Source organism: Anser cygnoides, chromosome 6 (assembly GCF_040182565.1).
Source record: "Anser cygnoides isolate HZ-2024a breed goose chromosome 6, Taihu_goose_T2T_genome, whole genome shotgun sequence".
NCBI classification, from domain to species: domain Eukaryota; kingdom Metazoa; phylum Chordata; class Aves; order Anseriformes; family Anatidae; genus Anser; species Anser cygnoides.
In genome coordinates, this window is record NC_089878.1 from 23,069,979 (window position 1) to 23,091,899 (window position 21,921).

A 21,921-nucleotide genomic window follows, 5' to 3' on the forward strand; every position below is an offset into this window, starting at 1 on the left:
TACCATATTTCTTGAGAAGTTTGTATAAAATCTCGTTCCACAGTCATTATTTGTGGATATATAATTATAATGTGTCAGATTTGTGACTTTCAGAGGATAAAAAAAAAAAAAAGCTAGATTGACCCATAACTCAAAATGGAAGACCTTTTTTTTTTTTTTAAACCTGCCCATGTTAGTTTTGTTATACTGTTAATCTCTAGCTCTGTCCTAAGAACATACACTAGTATTAAGCAGTATAAAGGGTTTTCTTAAGAGGATCTTAATGTAGAATACAGATGCTCCTTTCCAGGATTATGCTAAGAACGGAATTCATTTTAGATAAACCACAGTTTGTGTTCTAATTATTCTTTTTGTAACGGAAACCTAAACTGATTATTCTAAGCCATGCTCCATGGTTTCTTAATAAGAGTTTAGCTGCTGTTATCTGAACAGGCTCTCAGAATTATAAACATCATCATCATCATAAGTAAAGCATCTTATATTGCCAACCTTTTTCTCATAATTTTTAATTTTATAAACAAAAGCATGACCAAATGAGATCAGAACCTTCTACTTTTGAATAATTATACTCAGTGTTCCAGAAAGTGGTAAAAATGTCTTACTGTGCCTAAGTCTAATTCAGCAATTCTTGTAGCATGACCAGACAACATTCAAAAGAAATATATGAACTCATTTTATCTTAGAAGAGAATCTCTCCATAGTCTCTTATTGGAAAGATTAAACAAGTGTGATTCAGCAGATTTTCCAGGAATAAACACTAGTGAATCCTTCTTCATTACAAGTGACTAAAGTTAATCAAATTGTTTAATTCTATCCTCTAAAATTATTCAAGAGTAAACACTGATAGTCCTTCGGGGTTTTGACCTTTAATATCTTCCATACCTGACTCTCTCAATGTGAGAAATAGTCATAGCTACTTTCAGTCATTGTGACCAAATTAGATTTTAATAATTACATGAAGAAAAGGCGATTTTCAGCTCTGTCAGTTAACAGCAATGGCAGGTGACTGTGGGTATATCTGTCCACCTCATTTTAAGACCTCATGCCATCTTTCCACCCTTCTGCTGGGTGCAACAATATCTGTAGCAAGGAGTAGAAGGGAAAATACCTGTGCCTTATCCACCCAAAATCAGAATCTGGTAAATTAGTTCAAACACACTCATCAGTGGTTTAAGCTAAGATAATCAAATTTGCATACAGGCAGATGAGAAGCAGGGACATCAGCTAGCAGAGGCAGTAATATTTAAATGAGTTCAACCAGACACTCTAGAGCAGTCATCATACTGTGCCTTGAGTCTTGTTCTCACCCCTTTGTCCAGAAGCCATCTGTCATTTCTTTATTATGTCCAGTTTTTGATGTACAGCTGTAATGACCATAAGTTCTCTTTGCCACATACCAAGCTAGGAGATAGTGTATCTGGGCAGGAGATGGGGCATTTGGGAATACCCAGTGAGTTTGTTAGTTACTAAATTTAGGTCATTTTCTGCTAAAATATATAATCTTTGGTGATCATAGGTGGATATTGTTTTATGCTATGTATTTTCAAACTTTATGAGATACTCCCATAATTAGTTATAACACCTTATTTTTAAATTATATTTCATTCATAAATCATATTTAAATGAAATAGAAATAAGTAATATTTAAAAGAAATCATGTATTTGACAACTACTGTTGGACAGTAATATATCTGAAAGTGGAATGAAATCTCTGACCTTCCAATATCTCAACACTGAAATTTCTCATGCATGCTGAAATTCCAATGCATTCAATTTTTGAACAATCAAAAATAAAAAAACCACACCCCCAACTGGGCTTGTTGTATACGACATTCAAAGTCAGTCATATAGATAATTTCTATAGTTCTTCAGCTCAGAAATACGGCTAAAAATATTTCATGCCTATTTGTTAAAACAGTTCAACTCATTGAATTAAACTGTGCTCTCAACCTTTTTAATAGTTTTTAAGAATAACTAATTAAGCCACAACATTCTGCAAAAGAATCAGAGTCACATTAAACTAATATACTAAATGCTGTATAAACAGAGTAAGAGGAAACTGCTGCCCTGATGACCTCATAATAAGAATAAGAACAAATAAGAAGGGGAACAGACTCATGTGTTGGGAAACCAGATGCAAAGAGAGATTTCACTTTGTCTTCCTAGACAGTCTAGTACGTCTTTATGTGTGTCCTAACATGGTACACTATGACAATATTGGATAATTTGGTATTTAATTGATTTCTGGAATTACTAATTCCAGAATTCAAAGGGATTTTCACAGGAAATGCATGAAACCTAATACTCTTATTCAGGAAGTAAAGGAACCAAATCAGCTTGCAACTATACACCTAAACAAAATAAATTTGAATATTTTTCAGTAAAATACCATAAACTAAGAATTAGTCACCAAGTATGTACAGAAAAAGCGATATTAGCAGAGAATCATAACATAAAAACATAAGAAAAGCTGTATTTAGTCCAATGCCCTGCCTCAGAGAATGTCAAAAATGCCTGTCTGGAAAATCAAAACTATAGTATCTAACTTTTTTTTTTTTTTTCCTCCAAATCTGGTGGTTTATTTTTATTCCTAATTAAGTGTAATTAAATATATAAACTACATGAAAGGTAGGATAAGCAGTGTTAGAAGTGAGAAGGGCCATACACCACAGAGAGTCTGGAATCAAATCACATAAATTAGCGACCTCAGCAAGTAACAGAATTCATATGTATTAATATTTCATGACAAGTTATCCCGTTGAAAGGTACAGCATTATGAATTAACTAAAATACTATTTTCAATGAGATTAATTTACATAGTAATATAGTAACGAAATAGTTGTTTTCCCATCTGTTCTCCCATTGTCCGCTGAGACATGATCTTGTAACTCCTGTGTTTGTGATTCATCTAATTGTTTTTTATTAGACAAGTAACATAGGAAACTACTTTTTCAAATAGTGGACAAAATCTTACTGCCATACCACCTATTTCTGCACAGCCTTTGATTTGAAGAACATCTAGACTGAGGTACAGAAATGAACATTAGGGGGATGTTTTTAAGGACTGAAATACGCCTATGTTCATGTATGTGTTTTCTGTGCATTTGGTGGTAAACTGAAATAAAATATGAGTAAGGTAGGATATTTACCCATTTGTGTCTCCAAAACTGCCAAAAGTAAGTGAATGAATTTTTTTCACATTAACACTGGTTAAAAATCAGTTCTATTTGAGAAACACAAATTAATTTCTCCTTCATTACTGTTGTAATGCTAGCACCTGTTAATAACTATCACACATTTCATAATATTTTCCTATACTTAGAAGAGGAAAAATAATAATTTTATTTAAATATAACAACAAATTATTAATAATTTTCCTATACTTAGAAGAGGAAAAAAATTTTGGAGAGAGTTGGCATGCAAGTGACGATGTAACACCTCTGTCAATATATATTTCATAGATACCCTGGCTATTGGTGCTGAGATCTGCTTTTGATTTAGAAGTATTATTTATAACAAAAGCTAATTAACCACTATATTGTTTAGCATGTTATTAGTGATATAGATATTAATAATGTTAGTAGTTAATAAACTATCTTACCATATTCAGAATTATAAATTGCTTGGAAAGTTGAATCTTAACGAAAGCTAATGAAACTATGAATCTTTTGTCTTCAGGCATTTGTGAAAACTTTATCCTTCACCGAGAGTGTGCTTCCATCTGACTATTAAGCCCCACTCAGCTATAATGGATATTTAATAGCATATATTCCTTTTTCAAGTGTGCCTTCATATGGCTTTCCAGCAAGTATGAAAATCATGGGATCGGGCCTCTAATGTCACTGATTTAGAACATTCCTCCATTTGTCACTGTTGATTTTTCTGTAGATTCAGTCTGTATGCTTTTTAAATAAACTGCAGTGTTTTTTCTTATTGATTTTTATTATTATTATTTTTATAGGTCTCATTGGTTAGTTTAATAGCCAATGCTTTGGGCTATTCTGAACTTGGTGCCATTAAATCGCTTCGGACATTAAGAGCTTTAAGACCTTTAAGAGCCTTGTCGCGATTTGAAGGAATGAGGGTGAGATAAAAGAAAGTAGCCTGATTTAATCTATGCACACAAAAATCAATGTAGAATTATGAGACTACAAAGACCTACAAAAGAACTCCAGAGTGGGAACTCATGCAGAAATGTGTGGGAAAATGCCTTGCAACATGTCCTTAAACATACGACATCAATACCATTTTCTTTTGGGTATTAGATTTAAGCTTATCAAATTTGCCTGCTCAAATAAATAGATGGTATACCAGCCCTGTGGCTATTAATATTTCCATTTATTTGTACATCTATAGAGAAAAGAAAAGAACAGAGATTTTTTTTTTCTTTTGTTTAGTTGAGAACTTTATTTGAAGAATTTCTGTAAGTTAATTCTCTGTTAGTTTGCTAGCAGTTTGGGATGGAACAGGATTAGGCAGAAAAGGTAAAAAAAAAAAAAAAGGTGAAGGTGATAACAACAGTGGGAAAAAGACACACTAAAGACACTAAAGATAAAACTAAAGCCTCCCTGTGGTTCCCTGTCTACCTGCCTGGGAAAAAGATCCCACAACAGAAGCTGTATCATTAAAGAAAGGTTCTCTGAACAAATACCTGAAATAAGGATGGGGCTGGAAATGTAGAAGGGAAGAGATGATAAATCATTTTTGCAGCTAGTGTCCTTTACTTCATACGAATACATCTGCTGCCATCTTACCTCTCCTCCTACACAGCTGAATCCTTCCTGTTGAGGAAATTATTATTTGCATATTCTGCCAATCTAACAACAAAAAAGGCAACAAAAAAAAAAAAAACCACTATTACCAGCTGTCTGCTGTAAATGCAGACTATGCTATTTCCTGGAAAAATAGATGCTCAAAAAATTAACAAGTTATGTTATGTTATTTAGAAATCTCCTTTTTATCTTTCACCTCAAAATATCTATATGTTGTAATACCTTTTTACAGACTAGTCATAGGTCTTAAGTCTCCAAAAAAAATTGTGTAGTTTCTGTCTGAGTAGAGGCTGCTGATATTCCAGGAGACTGTGTCCTGTGACACATCACCATCACCATTAAGTTTTGCATAATTTGCATTGCAAACAGCATGTAAGTCCCTATCTCATAAATGAGCTATATTGATTTTAGAACATTTTCAGTCAAGTTAATAGATTTGAAAAAATATACCATTTTCAAAACCATGCAAAAATATTCACTACACAAAAATCAACTGCTGTCTCATAAATAAATATGATTAAGTAAATTTTTTTTGCCTGTGTATCCTTTTAGTTCAATCACAATAAGTAATTAAATAAAATTTTTGTCAGGGGATTTCATCTGATTTTTTAAAGCCACTTATTCATATAGACTAGTTCAATTGTATTAAATGAAGCAATTAAAAATAAAATAAAATTTAAAAAAAACCTAATGAATATGTTTAAAAGCAACTACTGGGAGCCAGGCAATTTAAAACCAAGATTTGCAGCAGATGCAGTTATTAAAAAACAAATAAAATGTGCTTATTTTTGTTACATTGTAAGCAGATGCTAAAATACATTGGGTCCAATATATGTGTAAAGGTTCTGAGAATAAAATCATTTGTAATGATAGGTTCACATGCAGATATTTTTATTTAGTCTTCCATATCATCATTCTTTTATCTTATTCCGTTTTATTTCCTACTTATAGATTTTTATTTGTATTGTTGGAATTTAACATTTCTTTCTTTCTTTTTCTCTAGAGCACACAAATTCTAAGAACCCATCTTGCTACTAACAGGTTTTCTTTTGTTTTCGCTTTTTTTTCAGACTTTTGCATTGTCTTGGTTTCCATATAACTTTCTTTTCTCGCCTTTGGTAATCTCATTAGTGATTTTTATCGAACCTTAAATAATGCTTCCCCTTAAATTTTACATTGTTAACTGTCCATTCCATATTAATACTGTTTTAACATTTTAAAGTATTTTTCTTTTTCTTTTCATAAACTGACTATTTTGTTTAATTTGTATGCTAGGTGGTTGTAAATGCCCTTGTAGGAGCAATTCCATCTATCATGAATGTATTGCTGGTTTGTCTTATATTCTGGCTCATCTTCAGCATCATGGGAGTAAATCTGTTTGCTGGCAAATTCTATCACTGTGTCAATACCACAACTGGCGAGATGTTTGATGTCAGTGATGTCAACAATTATACTCAGTGTGAGGAACTCATAAAAAACAATCAAAGTGCCCGATGGAAAAATGTGAAAGTAAACTTTGATAATGTAGGAGCTGGATATCTTGCTCTGCTTCAAGTAGTAAGTAAACTTATATTTTTTCTTTTTGCTCTTTTAAAAAAGTTTAGGACAAATGGGCTACTTAAGTCTGCTAAGTAGTAGAACAATTTCCTTATAGCAGTCATGTACAGTTTACACAACAGAACCCTGAAAAAGCCCCTAGTACATTTCTAGCCATAATTTTTTGCATGAATAGTAGTAAACTTTCCAGGTTAGAGCATATGATCTCATCATGATGATAAAAATGTCTTCTATAAGTGAAAAAAGTACAAGAATTTTTTTCGTGCTGCACAATATAAATATCAGAAATTCATTTCATTTCTTGTCATGGTGGAAAAGACTTGAAGATCCCTCTAATTATTGAAGATCTCTCCCCTCCTTTATGAGCTCAGTTATCTTGCAAGACAGGAGGGTAGACAGCAGTTGAAAAGGCAGACATTCTGACTGACTGGTCTGATGTGAGCAACTCCTGCCAATGCCTCCCACATAATCTGTTCCTGGATATTACAAATCCACAGCGACATCCTTCACATTCAAAATCCATTAATCTTGGCAATTTTTGGCACTGGAAAATCATTTTTCCTTCATCAACAGCCAGGTCAAGATAGAGTGGATTTTTCTTCATGTCTATACTCTTCTAAGGAACCAGTTTGTATTTGGATGGTAAAAGGAACAATATAACAATCCAGCAGGTCTCCAGTACAGGTGTTTGTTTAAGAGGGGATTGATTTTCCAGACCTGGAAGTGGGTTTAGGGAAAGAAGTCATAAATAATGCAAGATCTGAGACTGGGGCACCCAACATTTCATGTAGCATGGAGACAATTCTTTCTCTAGTATAAGTCTTGTGTAAGGTGCTCCAATGTGGGTAGTCACTGGTGGACAGTTCCTTACTATTAGACCTGATTATTTCATAACACTTTCGCTTGATGCTCACAGACATTAAGATGCATCACAGATGCTATTAGATTGCATATCATAGTCATTCTATTAATTATTGTTACTTATATAAAGTCTGTAAATTTTATTTCCCCTTCAAGTCCTTTTCCTATGCACTGTGTTAGAGAAATGTTTTTGTTCTAGGTACTGAGTGTACCTTTCATTTATGCCAGAAGCTCCTTAGTTTGGAATGGAGGTTCTGATAGCTGGTATTTGACCTAAAACACCAGCAAGCAAGTAAGCAAATAACAATGCTTAAATGATTGAGCTCTGCTGAATCACTTGTCTATGATGTGATATATAGCTTCACTTTATGAAGAGATGTTAGAGATGTTAGAAGAGATGTTAGAATTAGATGTCAATTTTTTTTTACTCATTATTCTAGCTAGACAAAGTCTCTACAGGAACTCAGCCCAAGGTTTTACAAAAGTTAACCACAGCTCTTTCCCAGTTCACTTTTTAGTCTTCTGTAAATCTTAGATCTCAAGAACCAATGTATATTTTGATTATGAACAGAGTGTATTCCTTTTACTTATGTGGGATTAAAACATTTCTAAAAATACTATGGCAGTTTGGACATAGCCAAAACATTTAGATGCATGTATCTGTCCAGAAGCTGTATTGCCAATTCCATCAAGTAATTGTGTACACTCGTTAAAATGGTTGTCACCACAAGTAATTGTAGTAGATTGTACTTAAACACCTCCAACATCAATGTCCGAGTCTACCACTGCTCATCTGCAAAGTAAGCACCTGCAGCTCCAAACACACTGTGCTCTTGCTGAGACATTCAGAGCCCAAATGTAATATTTTCGAAATACCTAAAAATAAATTATAAAAAATCAGTTTTATTTTGAAAAATATCTTATTATTCCTGTTATCAAATGTGGTTTATAAATTTTGATATAATATTATTAAAGGTAAAGGTCCAAATGAGGTGCTCTAGTCATTTATCACATTCTGAATTTTTATAGGGTAGATAAACCAACTCTATTTTATTTCTAGGCTACTTTCAAAGGATGGATGGATATTATGTATGCTGCTGTTGATTCAAGAGATGTAAGTGTAAGACTTTCAAAGATCATCAATTGGTTATATTCTGATATATTTAATATAGTTTAGAATATAAATAACTACATACATAATAACATTAAGAATTTAGTACTTTAAGGCTAGAAATGAACTTTTTGTAACTTCATGCATCTTAGAAATAGTGGTGGAAAAAAATAATCCCACTTCCTTCCTTCTAGTGAAATAATGTAAATTAAAATCATTTAAATGGACTTTTTTTTTTTTAAGTAAATTTATTTTTAAGATGTTAATGAAAAATAGAGAAAATGGCTTTTTAATGACTTCCTCTGATAATCATGATTATATAATGTAAGACTACATAATGTAATTATAATATATTAAATATATTAATCTAGTTTTAAAATTTATAGCCATGCATTTCATTGTTTATTTAGGTTGAGCACTCATATTATCCAGCTATTTAAGTGAAATTAGATCTTAAGGTTGAAGATCATCTGCTAAATTTTCTAGGATTTAGAATATTATTTTGGCTAGAAAACTTATAAACTATGTTTACCTAGTACAAGAAAGTGCAACACAGATGCCTAAGCTAGTTCTATACAACTTTGGTTATAGTTATACTAGTGATAATCAGTCATCACACAGTGATATTCATCTGCCAGAATATTATATCCTGTTTCATTAACTTCAGCATTTCTATGCTGTAGCACATCGTGCAGTTGAGATGCAGACATTGATTGAAATGTAGAAGCTGGAAGAATTAAGACAGTAACATAATACTCCTTAAAAATGTGCCTCAGTTTTAAGAGATTTCACGAAACATGTAGTCACTAGAAGTTTATAGAAAGCATCTGTTCTTAGCTGGATGTAAGAACACTCGTCTAAGACTGAAAGAGTTCCAGGGAGATTTGGGTGACAGTAAAATGATTGATTCTGTTGCATGAAAATATACTGAACACAATATAAAATATTTAATTTTTAACTGTTGAAATTTTAAGTACTAGTGACTACTCTCAGTCTCATATTCTTTCTTCTATGACAGGAACTTTGTATATATATACACTCATAAACACATATCTTTGTGTACATTTACTTTAAAGCTCCATATGAATAATCATTCTATCAGCTTCCAGTTCTCCATATATACAAAAGCATATACTGGGTCTTTTTAATAACTGAGTGCAGTGTGTAGAATTTCCAGCTGAAATAACCTATACCTATTTATAATTAAATTTGTTTTCTTTCTTCCTTCCCTCCTTCCCTCCTTCCTTCCTTCCTCTTTCTTTCTTTTTCTTTCTCTTTCTTTTTTTTATTTCTTTTTTTCTTCCTTCCTTCCTTCCTTCCTTCCTTTCCTTCTTCTTTTCTTTCTCTTTCTTTCTCTTTTCCTTCCTTCCTTCCTTCCTTCCTTCCTTCCTTCCTTCCTTCCTTCCTTCCTTCCTTCCTTCCTTCCTTCCTTCCTTCCTTCCTTTATTATTACAACTAGTATCCCCTTCATTAATATTTTGATCTCTTGATTAATATTATCCCCTTATAATATTTTGTAGGTAGAAGATCAACCTAAGTATGAGGACAACTTGTACATGTATCTTTATTTTGTCATCTTTATCATATTTGGATCATTCTTTACCTTGAATCTTTTCATTGGTGTCATTATAGACAACTTCAACCAACAAAAAAAGAAGATAAGTATTTAAAATGTTTCCATACTACTATAAACTATTAATTGTAATTAATTAATATCTTATTCATATAAGGCCAAGAAAAATCAAAAGTTATTTCAGGTCTTTGAATAAAAATTTCCTTTTTAACATAATCCTTGTTAAATATGTGGATGTGATTTTGACCTTTTCATCAAAGCATTTTGACGTGCAAAGAGGGACAAATCACGAGTCTGTTCACAATAATTTACAGATTTTGAAAGACCTAAAATGAAGATGCAAAAATGGAACGTGTTATTCATTTGATTAGATGTAGTATTATTTTGAAGTGGAAGAATTTTCTCTTTAATTAACTTTAAAGAATTATGATAAATTATTTTCAATTAATCTTATAAACTGTTGACAGTTAATGAAGACACAACATGACTGTGTTCATATAATAGATAATAGTTCTGCAAACTGATTAAACAGTGGTTTAAAAGTCCTATAGATCTCACAAATAGGCTTAAATATATAAGTAAAATGTGTATGAAAGAGCCCTTTTATTCTAACATTTGAGCTGTAACAAATGAGATGAGCTTGTTAGACAGAAGTAAATTAACTTATAATTTATTAGAAATAATGAAGCATATGTAAAGAAGAAAGGATATTTTTCTGTATATATATATATATATACTGAACATTCAAGTATGTTTTAAGTAATTATATTTATAATATGTATAATGTTATGTAAAATAATTTTAAAAAGATAAAATTACTATTGCATTTAAAATATTTTGAAGTCTCATGATTCTTAGCCTTCAATTGCCAAACAGAACTAGAACATGAGGATCACTGTAAATCGTTGTATGTTGTGAAAAAACAGCTTCATCTGACTTAGTTTTATTTGATTACCAAATAAAAAGCAGCAGTACAAAACAGAATATATAGTAAAGCTCAGTTGTGAGGTATAGAATTTTTTTTGTGTTTGAAGATATTCTTCAGTTTCTTAAAAGAGCCATAAACACATCTGGGGCCACAGCAGCAGTTTCTATCAAGAATAGCAGGCTTTGGGCTTCAATAACCACTTTAGCAGACAGAGACTTTGACACTGTTTCTATCTGACTTAGTTCAAACTCATTAACAGGCACAAGTTACATTATACTGGAATTCAGTCAGTTGTTCATCAGCATTTGCATCTGCAAACAAAGGTTAATTTGAGCTAGTCAAGGTTCCAGCAGTTGTTTTTTGTTTGTTTGTTTTAATAATTTTTTATAGCATGATTTTGGTTACTTAAGTTTACATCAACAAAGGTTTTTTGTTATCATTAAAGCCATCATATTAGACCCAATCTATCCCTTGACACAACATAAGCCTCAAATTTACCCTAGTTTTAGACCTGTCTAGCTGTAACTCAAAGTCAATCTAGAGTTTAGGACATATAAGACACCAGAAAGGCTCCTGTGCACTAAAATCCTAATCAGCAACCTATTTAACAGCATCAGTACAGTAAGAACCATTTTAGCCATGTCAGCAAAAATGGATACGGAGAGGCTGGAAAAATTCAGCTATCAGCCTAACAAGGTACCAGGAAAGGTTTCTTGTATGTGGTAGTAATGCTCATTATATGAACCATTAATACCTAAAAAAAATCACTTGTTAGACAAATAAAATATAAATGTAATACTAAATTACGGAGGAACATACTGTAGTTAAAAGATGAATGTGTGAACATGACAGTAATTAGTTTTGGTATTATGTCTTTACTTTGGAGGTCAGGATATATTTATGACAGAAGAACAGAAGAAATATTACAATGCAATGAAAAAACTGGGATCCAAAAAACCACAGAAACCTATACCAAGGCCAGTGGTAAGAGTGATTTGACTTTAATACCACTAGTATTAAATATTCATCTGGGAATATGATTTTAGCCAATGAGGTTATATGCCTGGAAAGAATTATTTTTTGTTATTGTTTCTTATAAGGTAGAATTTCTCTCCCCCCCCTTTTTTTTTTTTAATTGAATGGATAGATCTTTCATACTTCATTGAAATAATACAGTGAAATATGAAGTGGAGGATTTAAAAAGGTTAATGTGATAAGTTTGACAGGGACCCTGCCTGAGTCCTAGAAAAGTTTCTTTAATTGGATAATTAATCAGGTCGTGTTTTCCATGGATAAACCATTTTCTGTTTTTTCTTCTCCAAGAGACTTTGTAGGAAATGGGAATGTACTGGCATCTGCTGAAGACAGAAGGGGGCAGTGGTCACCTAACATGAAGAGAAAGACAGATACAGATAATCTCACAGAATAAAAGACTGACCTGGGGAGTCCAGGATAAAATAGAATAACTTTGTCTCTAAGATGAGAAACCACTCTGTTATTTCCTGAAATCCTACAGTGTTTGGAAAGGAATATTTGTTGCACTTTGTTCACTGGGTGGTGAACTCTCTAAGGAGAGGCATATACCATGAACAATTAGCTAAGTAGCAAAGGAAAACAGGGATATTGCTGTCATGGAGTGTTTGAGACATTCAACTTCAGCTGTCCAACAATCTTACCAAGTGCAATGAGTTTAAGGAAGAAGCAGACACCTTGAGGGGTCAATATTCTAAAGCCACCTAAGAATGAGAAAATGAGTTTCTGTTTGTTTGGTATTCTTGCCTGGTATCAAGTTACACAACCTTTTTATACCAATAATATCACTTTTGCTATAATGCTATTGCTATTATTATTTCAGTGTTTCTCTTCCCATTCCTTCAGTCAACAGTGGTACACTTCTTGATTTGCTCTAACCGGTTGAGACAAAAAGCAGCACAGGCTAGGTGTAAATGAATAGATCTTGCTCTGCACCCCTAAAACCTTGCAGGGACTTGCTCTCCCATGTGGCATTTCTAAAGGCAAATATTTTCAGAGTATAAGAAGTATTCTGTTTTTGTTTTTGCAGAACAAATTCCAAGGCATGGTCTTTGATTTTGTAACCAAACAAGTATTTGACATCAGCATCATGATACTTATCTGCCTTAATATGGTCACAATGATGGTAGAAACAGATGACCAAAGCAAAGAAATGGAAACAATTTTATCCCGGATTAACCTTGTGTTCATTGTCCTTTTCACTGGAGAATTTGTGCTGAAATTGATTTCACTTCGCCATTACTACTTCACTATAGGCTGGAACATTTTTGATTTCGTGGTTGTAATTCTCTCCATAGTAGGTAAGAGCAACCCCCTTTCAAGAAAGAACTAGTGGAAGGAAAAGGGAACACCTCTTTCAAGAATGTGAATTTTTGTTTTTCATAAAACTTGATTTGGATCTTCCTAGTTTATAGGATGAAATACATGAAATGTATGAAATGTATGAAATATAAGATTTTTATTGCTCCCATTAGGTTCACTTGTCATCTTCAATATCAAGAGTCATAAAGGATCTATTTAGCACATTAAATTAACACATGCAAATGTACAGAGAAATGTCTGGTGGTACACTGACTGCAGATTTGCTTTCATTAGTAGAACTAAAGAATCTGTGAAGCGGGAGAGATTTTTACTTGCTTTTTCTGACTAAGGTCTCAGTGAACATTTAGATTTCTATCATCTAAAAACTGACTCTCCAATGTGCAAATTAGTCATGACAAAACTAGTCATAAAGACTTTATGATGTACCTGAGAGAGCCTTTACTGAATACAGTGCACACCCCCAGGTAAAAAAAAAAAAAAATTAAAAAAAAAAATGCAAAAAGCATAAATTAAGCCAATATATTCTTCCATGAATGATGAAAGAAAGGAGTAGGTTCATCTTCAGAACTGATTATATCTAAGACAGAAAATTCTCTTTCCAGGCTTTTTTAGGCAAAACTGAAACTTAGACAGACACTAACTACCTTGCCACAAGTAGATTCCTTCCTTTTACTTATTTCCCTTTGTCTCCTGGATAGGACAAACATGGTGCTATTAGAGTAGCTTTGATTAAAAACAAATAACCTGTGTGATGTTTTGCTGTAACTGAATTTCCTAGAATTCTGACATTACCTTACATATCTAAAAATAAAAAGGTAAAGAACTAAAAGACAATGAAATTCTATAATGATTTTTCTGGAGACAGGAAGAAATAAATCATTTGATAAGCAATGAATGAATAAATTTAAAATTGTATTAAAATATTCTTTTTTCTTTTTTTTTTCCTCTAGGTATGTTCTTAGCTGAGATGATTGAGAAATATTTTGTGTCCCCCACTTTGTTCCGAGTCATCCGACTTGCCAGAATAGGTCGAATCCTGCGTCTCATTAAAGGCGCTAAGGGAATCCGCACTCTGCTCTTTGCTTTGATGATGTCTCTTCCTGCTCTGTTCAACATTGGTCTGCTGCTGTTCCTGGTCATGTTTATCTATGCGATATTTGGCATGTCCAACTTTGCCTATGTTAAGAGGGAAGTTGGGATTGATGACATGTTCAACTTTGAAACATTTGGCAACAGCATGATCTGCCTATTTCAAATCACCACATCTGCTGGCTGGGATGGTTTGTTAGCCCCAATTCTGAACAGTGGGGAGCCGGACTGTGACCCTCACAAAGATCATCCGGGGAGCTCTGTTAAAGGCGACTGCGGCAACCCTTCCGTTGGAATTTTCTTCTTCGTCAGCTACATCATCATATCCTTTCTGGTAGTGGTGAACATGTACATTGCTGTGATTCTGGAGAACTTCAGTGTTGCTACTGAGGAAAGTGCTGAGCCCCTGAGCGAGGATGACTTTGAGATGTTCTATGAAGTCTGGGAGAAGTTTGATCCAGACGCAACACAATTCATAGAATACAGTAAACTATCAGATTTTGCAGCTTCGTTAGATCCTCCTCTTCTCATAGCAAAACCAAACAAAGTCCAGCTTATTGCAATGGATCTGCCCATGGTAAGCGGTGACAGAATTCACTGCCTTGACATCTTGTTTGCTTTCACAAAGCGTGTCCTGGGGGAAAGTGGGGAGATGGATGCCCTCAGAATCCAGATGGAAGATCGTTTTATGGCAGCCAATCCTTCTAAAGTCTCCTATGAACCAATCACAACCACATTAAAACGGAAACAGGAGGAGGTATCTGCTCTCATTATTCAGCGTGCTTACAGACGTCACCTTTTAAGGCAAAAGGTTAAAAAGGTGTCTAGTATATATAACAGAAATAAAAACAAAGAAGGAGACGGACCAGTTATAAAAGAGATAATTATTGATAAACTAAATGGGAACTCCACTCCAGAAAAAACAGATGAGAGCTCCTCTACAACTTCCCCACCATCCTATGACAGTGTAACAAAGCCAGAGAAAGAAAAATATGAGAAAGACAAAGCAGAAAAGGACTACAAAGGTAAAGACGTCAGGGAAAATAAAAAATAAAAATGTAAAAATTCTGCTTGTGGGACAACTTGTTTACAGTCTGAGAATGAAGCGTCAACTGGACTCCTGCAGGAGGTTTATGCCAAACTGACAGTTTTTACATATATGCGTGTGTGCGTGTGCGTGCGTGTGTGTGCGTATATATACATTAAATATATATATACTTAAGGTCAGTGCCTATAACAAAACAGTAAACCTTCATCATCAAACTGTGACTCTGCAAATAAGGGTAACAAACTTGACAAGAGGTTACTGTTTTCACTACAGCTGACACTGCTAAGAACGAGAGACAAAGTGGCTCCACAGAGAACATGAAGCTTGAAATGTGTGCAAAGCTATATGTTTTTGTGTTTCACGTACTGCAAAACATGTAGAACAGTACTTCGATTCACTGTTTGTAATTCAACTGCTACATGTGTCATATTTTTACAGAACTGGTATTAGTGTATCATTTTTTTAATTCACAGGTTGTTTACTATTATATGTGACTATTTTTGTAAATGGGTTTTATGTTGGGGAAAGAGATATGAGGACCAGGTGTTCTATTCTCAGATTCTCTATAATGTATAGACAGAAGTGATTTGCATAGGCATGTTGCACTCGTCAATCATGCCCAAATAAAAATATGACATTGCACAAAGCTAAAGATTTTAAGAACTTCCATGTTTCAGGGTTGCTTTTTTAATTTGAGGCATTCTTACTACTCGTATGGCTGCATCCAGATTATGTGTATCCACATTAATGTGCCTGGAAAGTCTCCTCTAAATTACAGGAATTTGCAATGACTTATTTTTATGCAAATCATAAAGCATGAACAAGTTCTTGCTTGTGTTAAAATATTCACAGCTTAAAAAATTTATTTTTTGGTTTCTGCAGTAGAAAAAAAGCTTCACCAAAATATACCTGGAAGTTCATTTCTTTTTTTTTTTTTTCCTTTTTCTTTTTTAAAAAAAAAAAAAAACAACACACAGTTCAAGTCTTTTTCATGGATTATTCTTTCGTTATTGTGTTCTCTCATTAAGGCCAACATCCAATGAATTAATAAAATACACTTTCCTATGTAAATATTAATGGCATACTGTCATGCACATTTGACCATAGAATTAAATGGCTTTGCCACATTGAATTGCATCAGATACGTACCACAGTGTGGGTAATTTGCAAGAGCTCAGCAGGACATTTTGTATTCTGTGTCATTATAGATAGTTTGGAGAGTATCACTGATGCATGTCAATGCTTTTGCTGCTGTATCTTGCTCCTTCCACTGTCAACTGTCTCCACTATAGGAAGCCATGTGTCAGTGGTGAAGTGAATCAAGTTGTCCAACCAGACCTCATTCTTTCAAATCATTAAGCAATAGTTTGCAGCTATTGATGAGCTTCTTTAGTTCGCATTTTCAATTTGAAGTGGCTACTATATGGTGTAGAATCAGACTGTACAGGCCCTATTGCAAACTGTTTAACCTGTTGAAAATATGGTTAGTATACATAAACAATGTAAAGAAATACCATTTGGCAACAGTTTTGTATATAAGATGAGCGTCTTCAAGTTTAGATCACTGTTTCTTATATTTCTTTCCTCATTCACTTGGCTTACTTTCTAACCACAGTAATTTCAAACTGAAATCATCACACTATAAGAAAAGAAGTATTTGTAGACTATATTGTTTTAATATATTTGCATATATTTCAATGTGAAGTAAATTGTGTAAATCTGGAACCAAGCTTATTGTTTCCAAATAGTTATATCTGGTAACTGGACATAGCAAGGAAAGAATTAGGGAAATGTGTGAATTTCTAGCGCTGTTTGCATCAGAAGTTCCAAGATAGTCTCATTGTTCATGAAATTCTTGCTATTTTGCAGTGTCTGTTTACATAGACAATTATTCTTTTTGAATCATGCTGCACTAGACTTATACAAATAGGACCCACAATATTTCCCAAGAACAAAATGGCACATTTGTATAATCAAGGACATCAGGACACTTTGTGTTTCATACACAAGCTAACATTAAATGTAGGACCTTTCTTTTACTAATGCTTTTGACTTGTAATGTGTTGGTGAAATGCATGCAGGAAATTGATATTATCATAAACAACATAAATAATATTACAAATGAGCCAAAAAAAATAAAGATTTCATTTTTTATTGTATTTTCATTGTATTTATTTTTCTTGTCTCTATCCTACTGTTGGCTGAAAGATGAAAGCTGGCTTTGTTACTAATAAAGAATTCTTCCCCTGTCATTAGAGCTAAATAACTTATTTTCCAAATAGTAACTTTTTTTTCTTTCATGTAAAACTATTTTTTTTTTCATGTAAAGAATCAGAGAACTTTAACAACACCACTTTTATCATTTATTTCTACTACTTTGTCACTGACAGTGTCTGGGGATAACACAGGACATCTACACATTCTGCTCCAAGAGCCTTTCTGTCAGACCTGAAGAACTCTTCCAAACAATGGAGGCACTGCTCAGTATCTGAGGTATTGTTTTAGTGTGCCATGTTGCTCCTACCAAAGCTGCCTACGCTTTTTGAGCAGTAAATATACAAACATACTTTCTGACAAAGTTCCTCTGTTGGGTCCTGCATAACTTTCAGCCAATAGCTCACCTCAAATTGATAAAATTTTTTTTTAATTGAGCTGTGATTCCTTTTATTCCAATAACTCTGAAAAGTAATAAATACCATGTCCAGATGGCCACACAAGAAAGGGACAGTATTGAAACTCAACTGTTAAAAAGTAATCATAACACCTGGATATTACACAATAGCTTTTGAGTAATAAGCTCAATAAGTAATTGGAGCTCTTCTGCTTCTTTGGCCCGCCTGTCTCTGACTACTAATCTACTTACAATTGCATTTTATTCATACCTATTCATATTACCTGTTCAAAACAGCCCATAAAATCTACAGGACTTTTGCTCTGTGGACAGATCAGCAAGTGGTCTGAGTAATGACAGTTCATTCATTTTCAGGAACCTGTACTCAGCTTCATAACCACCCACTTTATGCGGGAAAACATCGTCAATGCTTTCAGCCTGGACCAGTAGGAATGGCTGAGGGTCTTGGTTTAACCTGGACTAGAACTCATCTGGCTTTGCTCTGAGGACACGTATGTCCTCTTAACTGCCCAGTGCTGCTTCTGTGAACTTTCTCTTCCTGAAAGTAATTTCTTTTTCCACAGAGATCAATAGACAGTTTGTATCATTTAAATTTCACATTACACACACCTATGCTTCCAAAACATTTAAAAAGAAAAGTCACTTGAAGTAACTTTGTATATGCTACTAGGCCAGAGTGTAGAGACAATTATCCCAGTCAAGGATGAATTTTTATGCCTACCACATTGTGCTTGAGGTCCTCTCCACAGTTTCCAGTCAGCAAAGGAGGGTCCCTTATTGGCAACTAAAATCTTTGTTGTATGACTGTACTGATTCATGTCCACAAACAGCTGAATTTTCAAGGTGTACAATCACCGACAAAATGCCTTCCACTATGTATTAAACCTTTTATCTGTCACCTACTGCCAAAATGAGAGTATTAGTAATGCTGACGGTAGAGCCAGGTCACTCTCGCAGTGTATGTTCATTACTTGCTGCTTTTCTTTAATGAGCTTTTAGATTAAAAAATTTCCACATGAATGCTCAGAAAGGAGACGTATCTTTATTCAGTACATTTCAGATTAATTCACAGGACAGCACAGCTTAATGCTGTTCCCAAGAAAATGTTCCCAGAAGTCCTAGTGCCTCACACAAGCTAATGCAGTGCATGTTAGTACTGCTGTCATAAAAGAGTAATGAGCTTGCAGAATTAACTGAAGCTAATTCAGCGCTCAAGTATTATCAAGGGAGGAAAGCTCAGGGTGCAGCGGCAAAAACAAACAAATAACAACAAAGAGCATTTCTCCCAAGAAGAAGTAGATTAACCCCAAAAAGGAAAAGAGGGACTGCCATTATGGCAAATTATGATAACCAGTAGCGAAATACATTTACTGTGAAATTCATTCATCCATTAATGAAGTTGTGAGTACTCAGCACTTCTTAGAATTTAATATGAATTGCATACGGTACTTGTAATTATTTTAAAAAATATATAAACCAATCATTTAGAAGGTGAAATTATGATGGGAATTAATAAAATCAAGAAAGCCCTTGCTCAGAGGGCTTACCTCCGGTATATGACTTATGTTATACCATTATTATCACTACATGAATTGTTACAATTGTGTGAATATTTATGCATTGAAATGCTCAGCTCTCTTGAAGTGCCATTTGTTGCAATTTTTATGTTCATTTCTTTAGTTCTTCATCTAAACAGATAAATTTGAAAAACTGCAAAGAAATCTGAGCAGGAAGAAAAATCACTGAATTAACAAGAGAAATTCATACTTAAAATACATTTATATTATTTTCTATTTGTTGCCTCTGAAGAATGTTTGCTTGTCCACTCCAAAAAAAGAAGTAACACCATGTGACCAAGGCTGAAAACCACAGAAATAATTCATTACAAATAGACAAAGCAAATAGTAACCACAGTTCATTAGTCATTTGTTCAGATTACTAAGCTAGCTTTAATGGATGTTTTCTAAAAGATCATGATTAGTTCATGTACAATTTAGTAACAAGAAAGGATAAGGTAAAGGGGGATGGTGAAGTGCTTTGATCTGTTTCCACTAAACACCACAGAGCAGGGACATGCTCTGTCTTTGTAATGCAGTGCACATTCTCCATCACTTTACAAATTAAATACTTCACCCTCATAGAAGAAAATATGCTGCAACATGAGCCTCAGCTAAGCTAGAAAAATAAATTGTACTGCAGTAGCCTAAGTAAACTGAAGCCAATTACCATCTCTTGGGAGAGCAGACAAATCACATGCATCTCTGCAGAAAGTGCTATGTTTGATGCATATAAGAAAAGACATATCATGAACAATTTATAGCAGTAAAGCAGGCATCCGTTCCCAAACATTCTACACTTCAAGTACATTTCCTGTACAATAAAAGCCATGTAATGTTTTTCTCAAAACCTACAGTCAGTGGAAAGGGGAAAAATGGAATCAACTTTACGAGATATTCTTTGTTCTTATAGAAAAAGCAAAACAAAAACAAACAAAAAATTGCATTTACTAGCCCTTACATAGCTTTGTTGTTTTTTTGTTGTTGTTTATATATATATATATATAATATATATACATATAAAACTGTAAGCCTCAGAAGAATTTCAGTATCAGAGTGTTCTTTACTTTTCATTCTAAAACTCTTACAGCCCGTACCTGGATCATAACCCCCCTGCCCCACCAATGTAAAAATTTTGGATTTGCTATCAGAGTGCATGGCCCTAGGTATGTGCTTAGAGCAAAGCACAAGCAAAGTACAGTCTTAATGAGTGAAATCGGCCATCCTAAATCAAAGTGGGTCATGCCATTTTTCCCTCGGTCTAATGCAGTGATATCCAATCCAGCAAACCAAAAGAAGCATTTTAGCAACGTGCCATATAATAGCAGCTATATTCAAAGATAACATGCACACACTTTTTAATTATACCATACAAAGACTGTAAGTGGTTACATTATGAGTTTCTCAATCTAGATCTCAATCTAGAATTGATTGAGTTCAACAGCCACAAAAATTTACACTTATTCCTGTTTTTTCTCTTGTTGCTGTTACAGGGGGATGACAGTGATGGGTCTAATTTTACAACTCTGCAGGAAGCTCAGTTTGGGTATACACTTCAGAGATCCCAGCTCTGATCTAAGGAAGGAAATTGATTGACCTAGAAAAAAATAACAGCTTCTTGTCTCTGCTGAACACTAAAGGCCTCATCCTACCTCTTCATGCAAATAAGAGAAAGATATGAGAAGCATGTGAAAGTATACACTGGGAAAGCTGTATAAATTCTCTTTTAACTAAGAAATATTAAATGAAACACATAAGCACAAAAAGATACAGAAGAAAAAAGGGATGGTAGCTTTAATTGGCAGTCAGATCTAACATGTGCGATGCATATCATAGGTAACATTTATTCTTTGGATGGGATTTTGCAGTTTGCAACTCCAGGCACCAGGGAACAGCACATTCTTTTAAAACTCTGAAAGTGACAGGGGACAAAACTGGCATAGCATATGCTACTTTCATGAATGTGTGCTGTGTAGAAAGGATGTTACTAACATCTCCCATCTGCACCAGGCACATCCTTAATTCATGTATTGCAGAGTTTGTGCAGAAACGAGGACAAGCAATGACTTTATTTTACTGTCGTATCTTTGCTTCATAATGTAGCATTTTAACCCAAAGTCTGTATTTTTAAATGCGTAATTTACACATATATTTTCAGTTATATGTTTTAGACATAACAACCTGTAACTGCTCCATTTAGCACACTTCCCACCCTCAAAATGAGGACCAATTATCTGGTTCAGCCAAGTTGTGCAGTAGGAAATGAGAAAGAGCAGCAGTGGTACTTAAATTACCTGCATCCCCTGCCCAGGCCTTCTGGGCTCCTGTTTTGCAGATCTTCGGGAGTTCCAAATGGGGACATGAAGCAACATCCCACTTGACACAGATATAGGAATATATACTGAATGCAAAAAGTCTTAAGGGGCTCCAGTGGATGGC

At 34.0% G+C, this 21,921-nt stretch overlaps 2 protein-coding genes across 5 annotated transcripts in view; one reads left to right on the top strand and one right to left on the bottom strand.

The window, feature by feature from the left end:
* The window catches only part of LOC106029826 (sodium channel protein type 2 subunit alpha), a 71,874-nt gene extending 55,635 nt beyond the window's left edge, over positions 1–16,239 (top strand). For all 3 annotated transcript variants that reach the window (XM_066999726.1, XM_066999727.1, XM_048061450.2), the window contains 7 exons: positions 3,962–4,084; positions 6,048–6,329; positions 8,251–8,304; positions 9,822–9,959; positions 11,682–11,786; positions 12,865–13,135; positions 14,108–16,239. In XM_066999726.1, the coding sequence (XP_066855827.1) occupies positions 3,962–4,084; positions 6,048–6,329; positions 8,251–8,304; positions 9,822–9,959; positions 11,682–11,786; positions 12,865–13,135; positions 14,108–15,300 (2,166 nt within the window). In that variant the 3' untranslated portion in view covers positions 15,301–16,239. The remainder of the gene's footprint in view (positions 1–3,961; positions 4,085–6,047; positions 6,330–8,250; positions 8,305–9,821; positions 9,960–11,681; positions 11,787–12,864; positions 13,136–14,107) is intronic.
* The window catches only part of LOC106029947 (sodium channel protein type 2 subunit alpha), a 195,411-nt gene that overhangs the window by 143,349 nt on the left and 30,141 nt on the right, over positions 1–21,921 (bottom strand). The window lies entirely within an intron of this gene.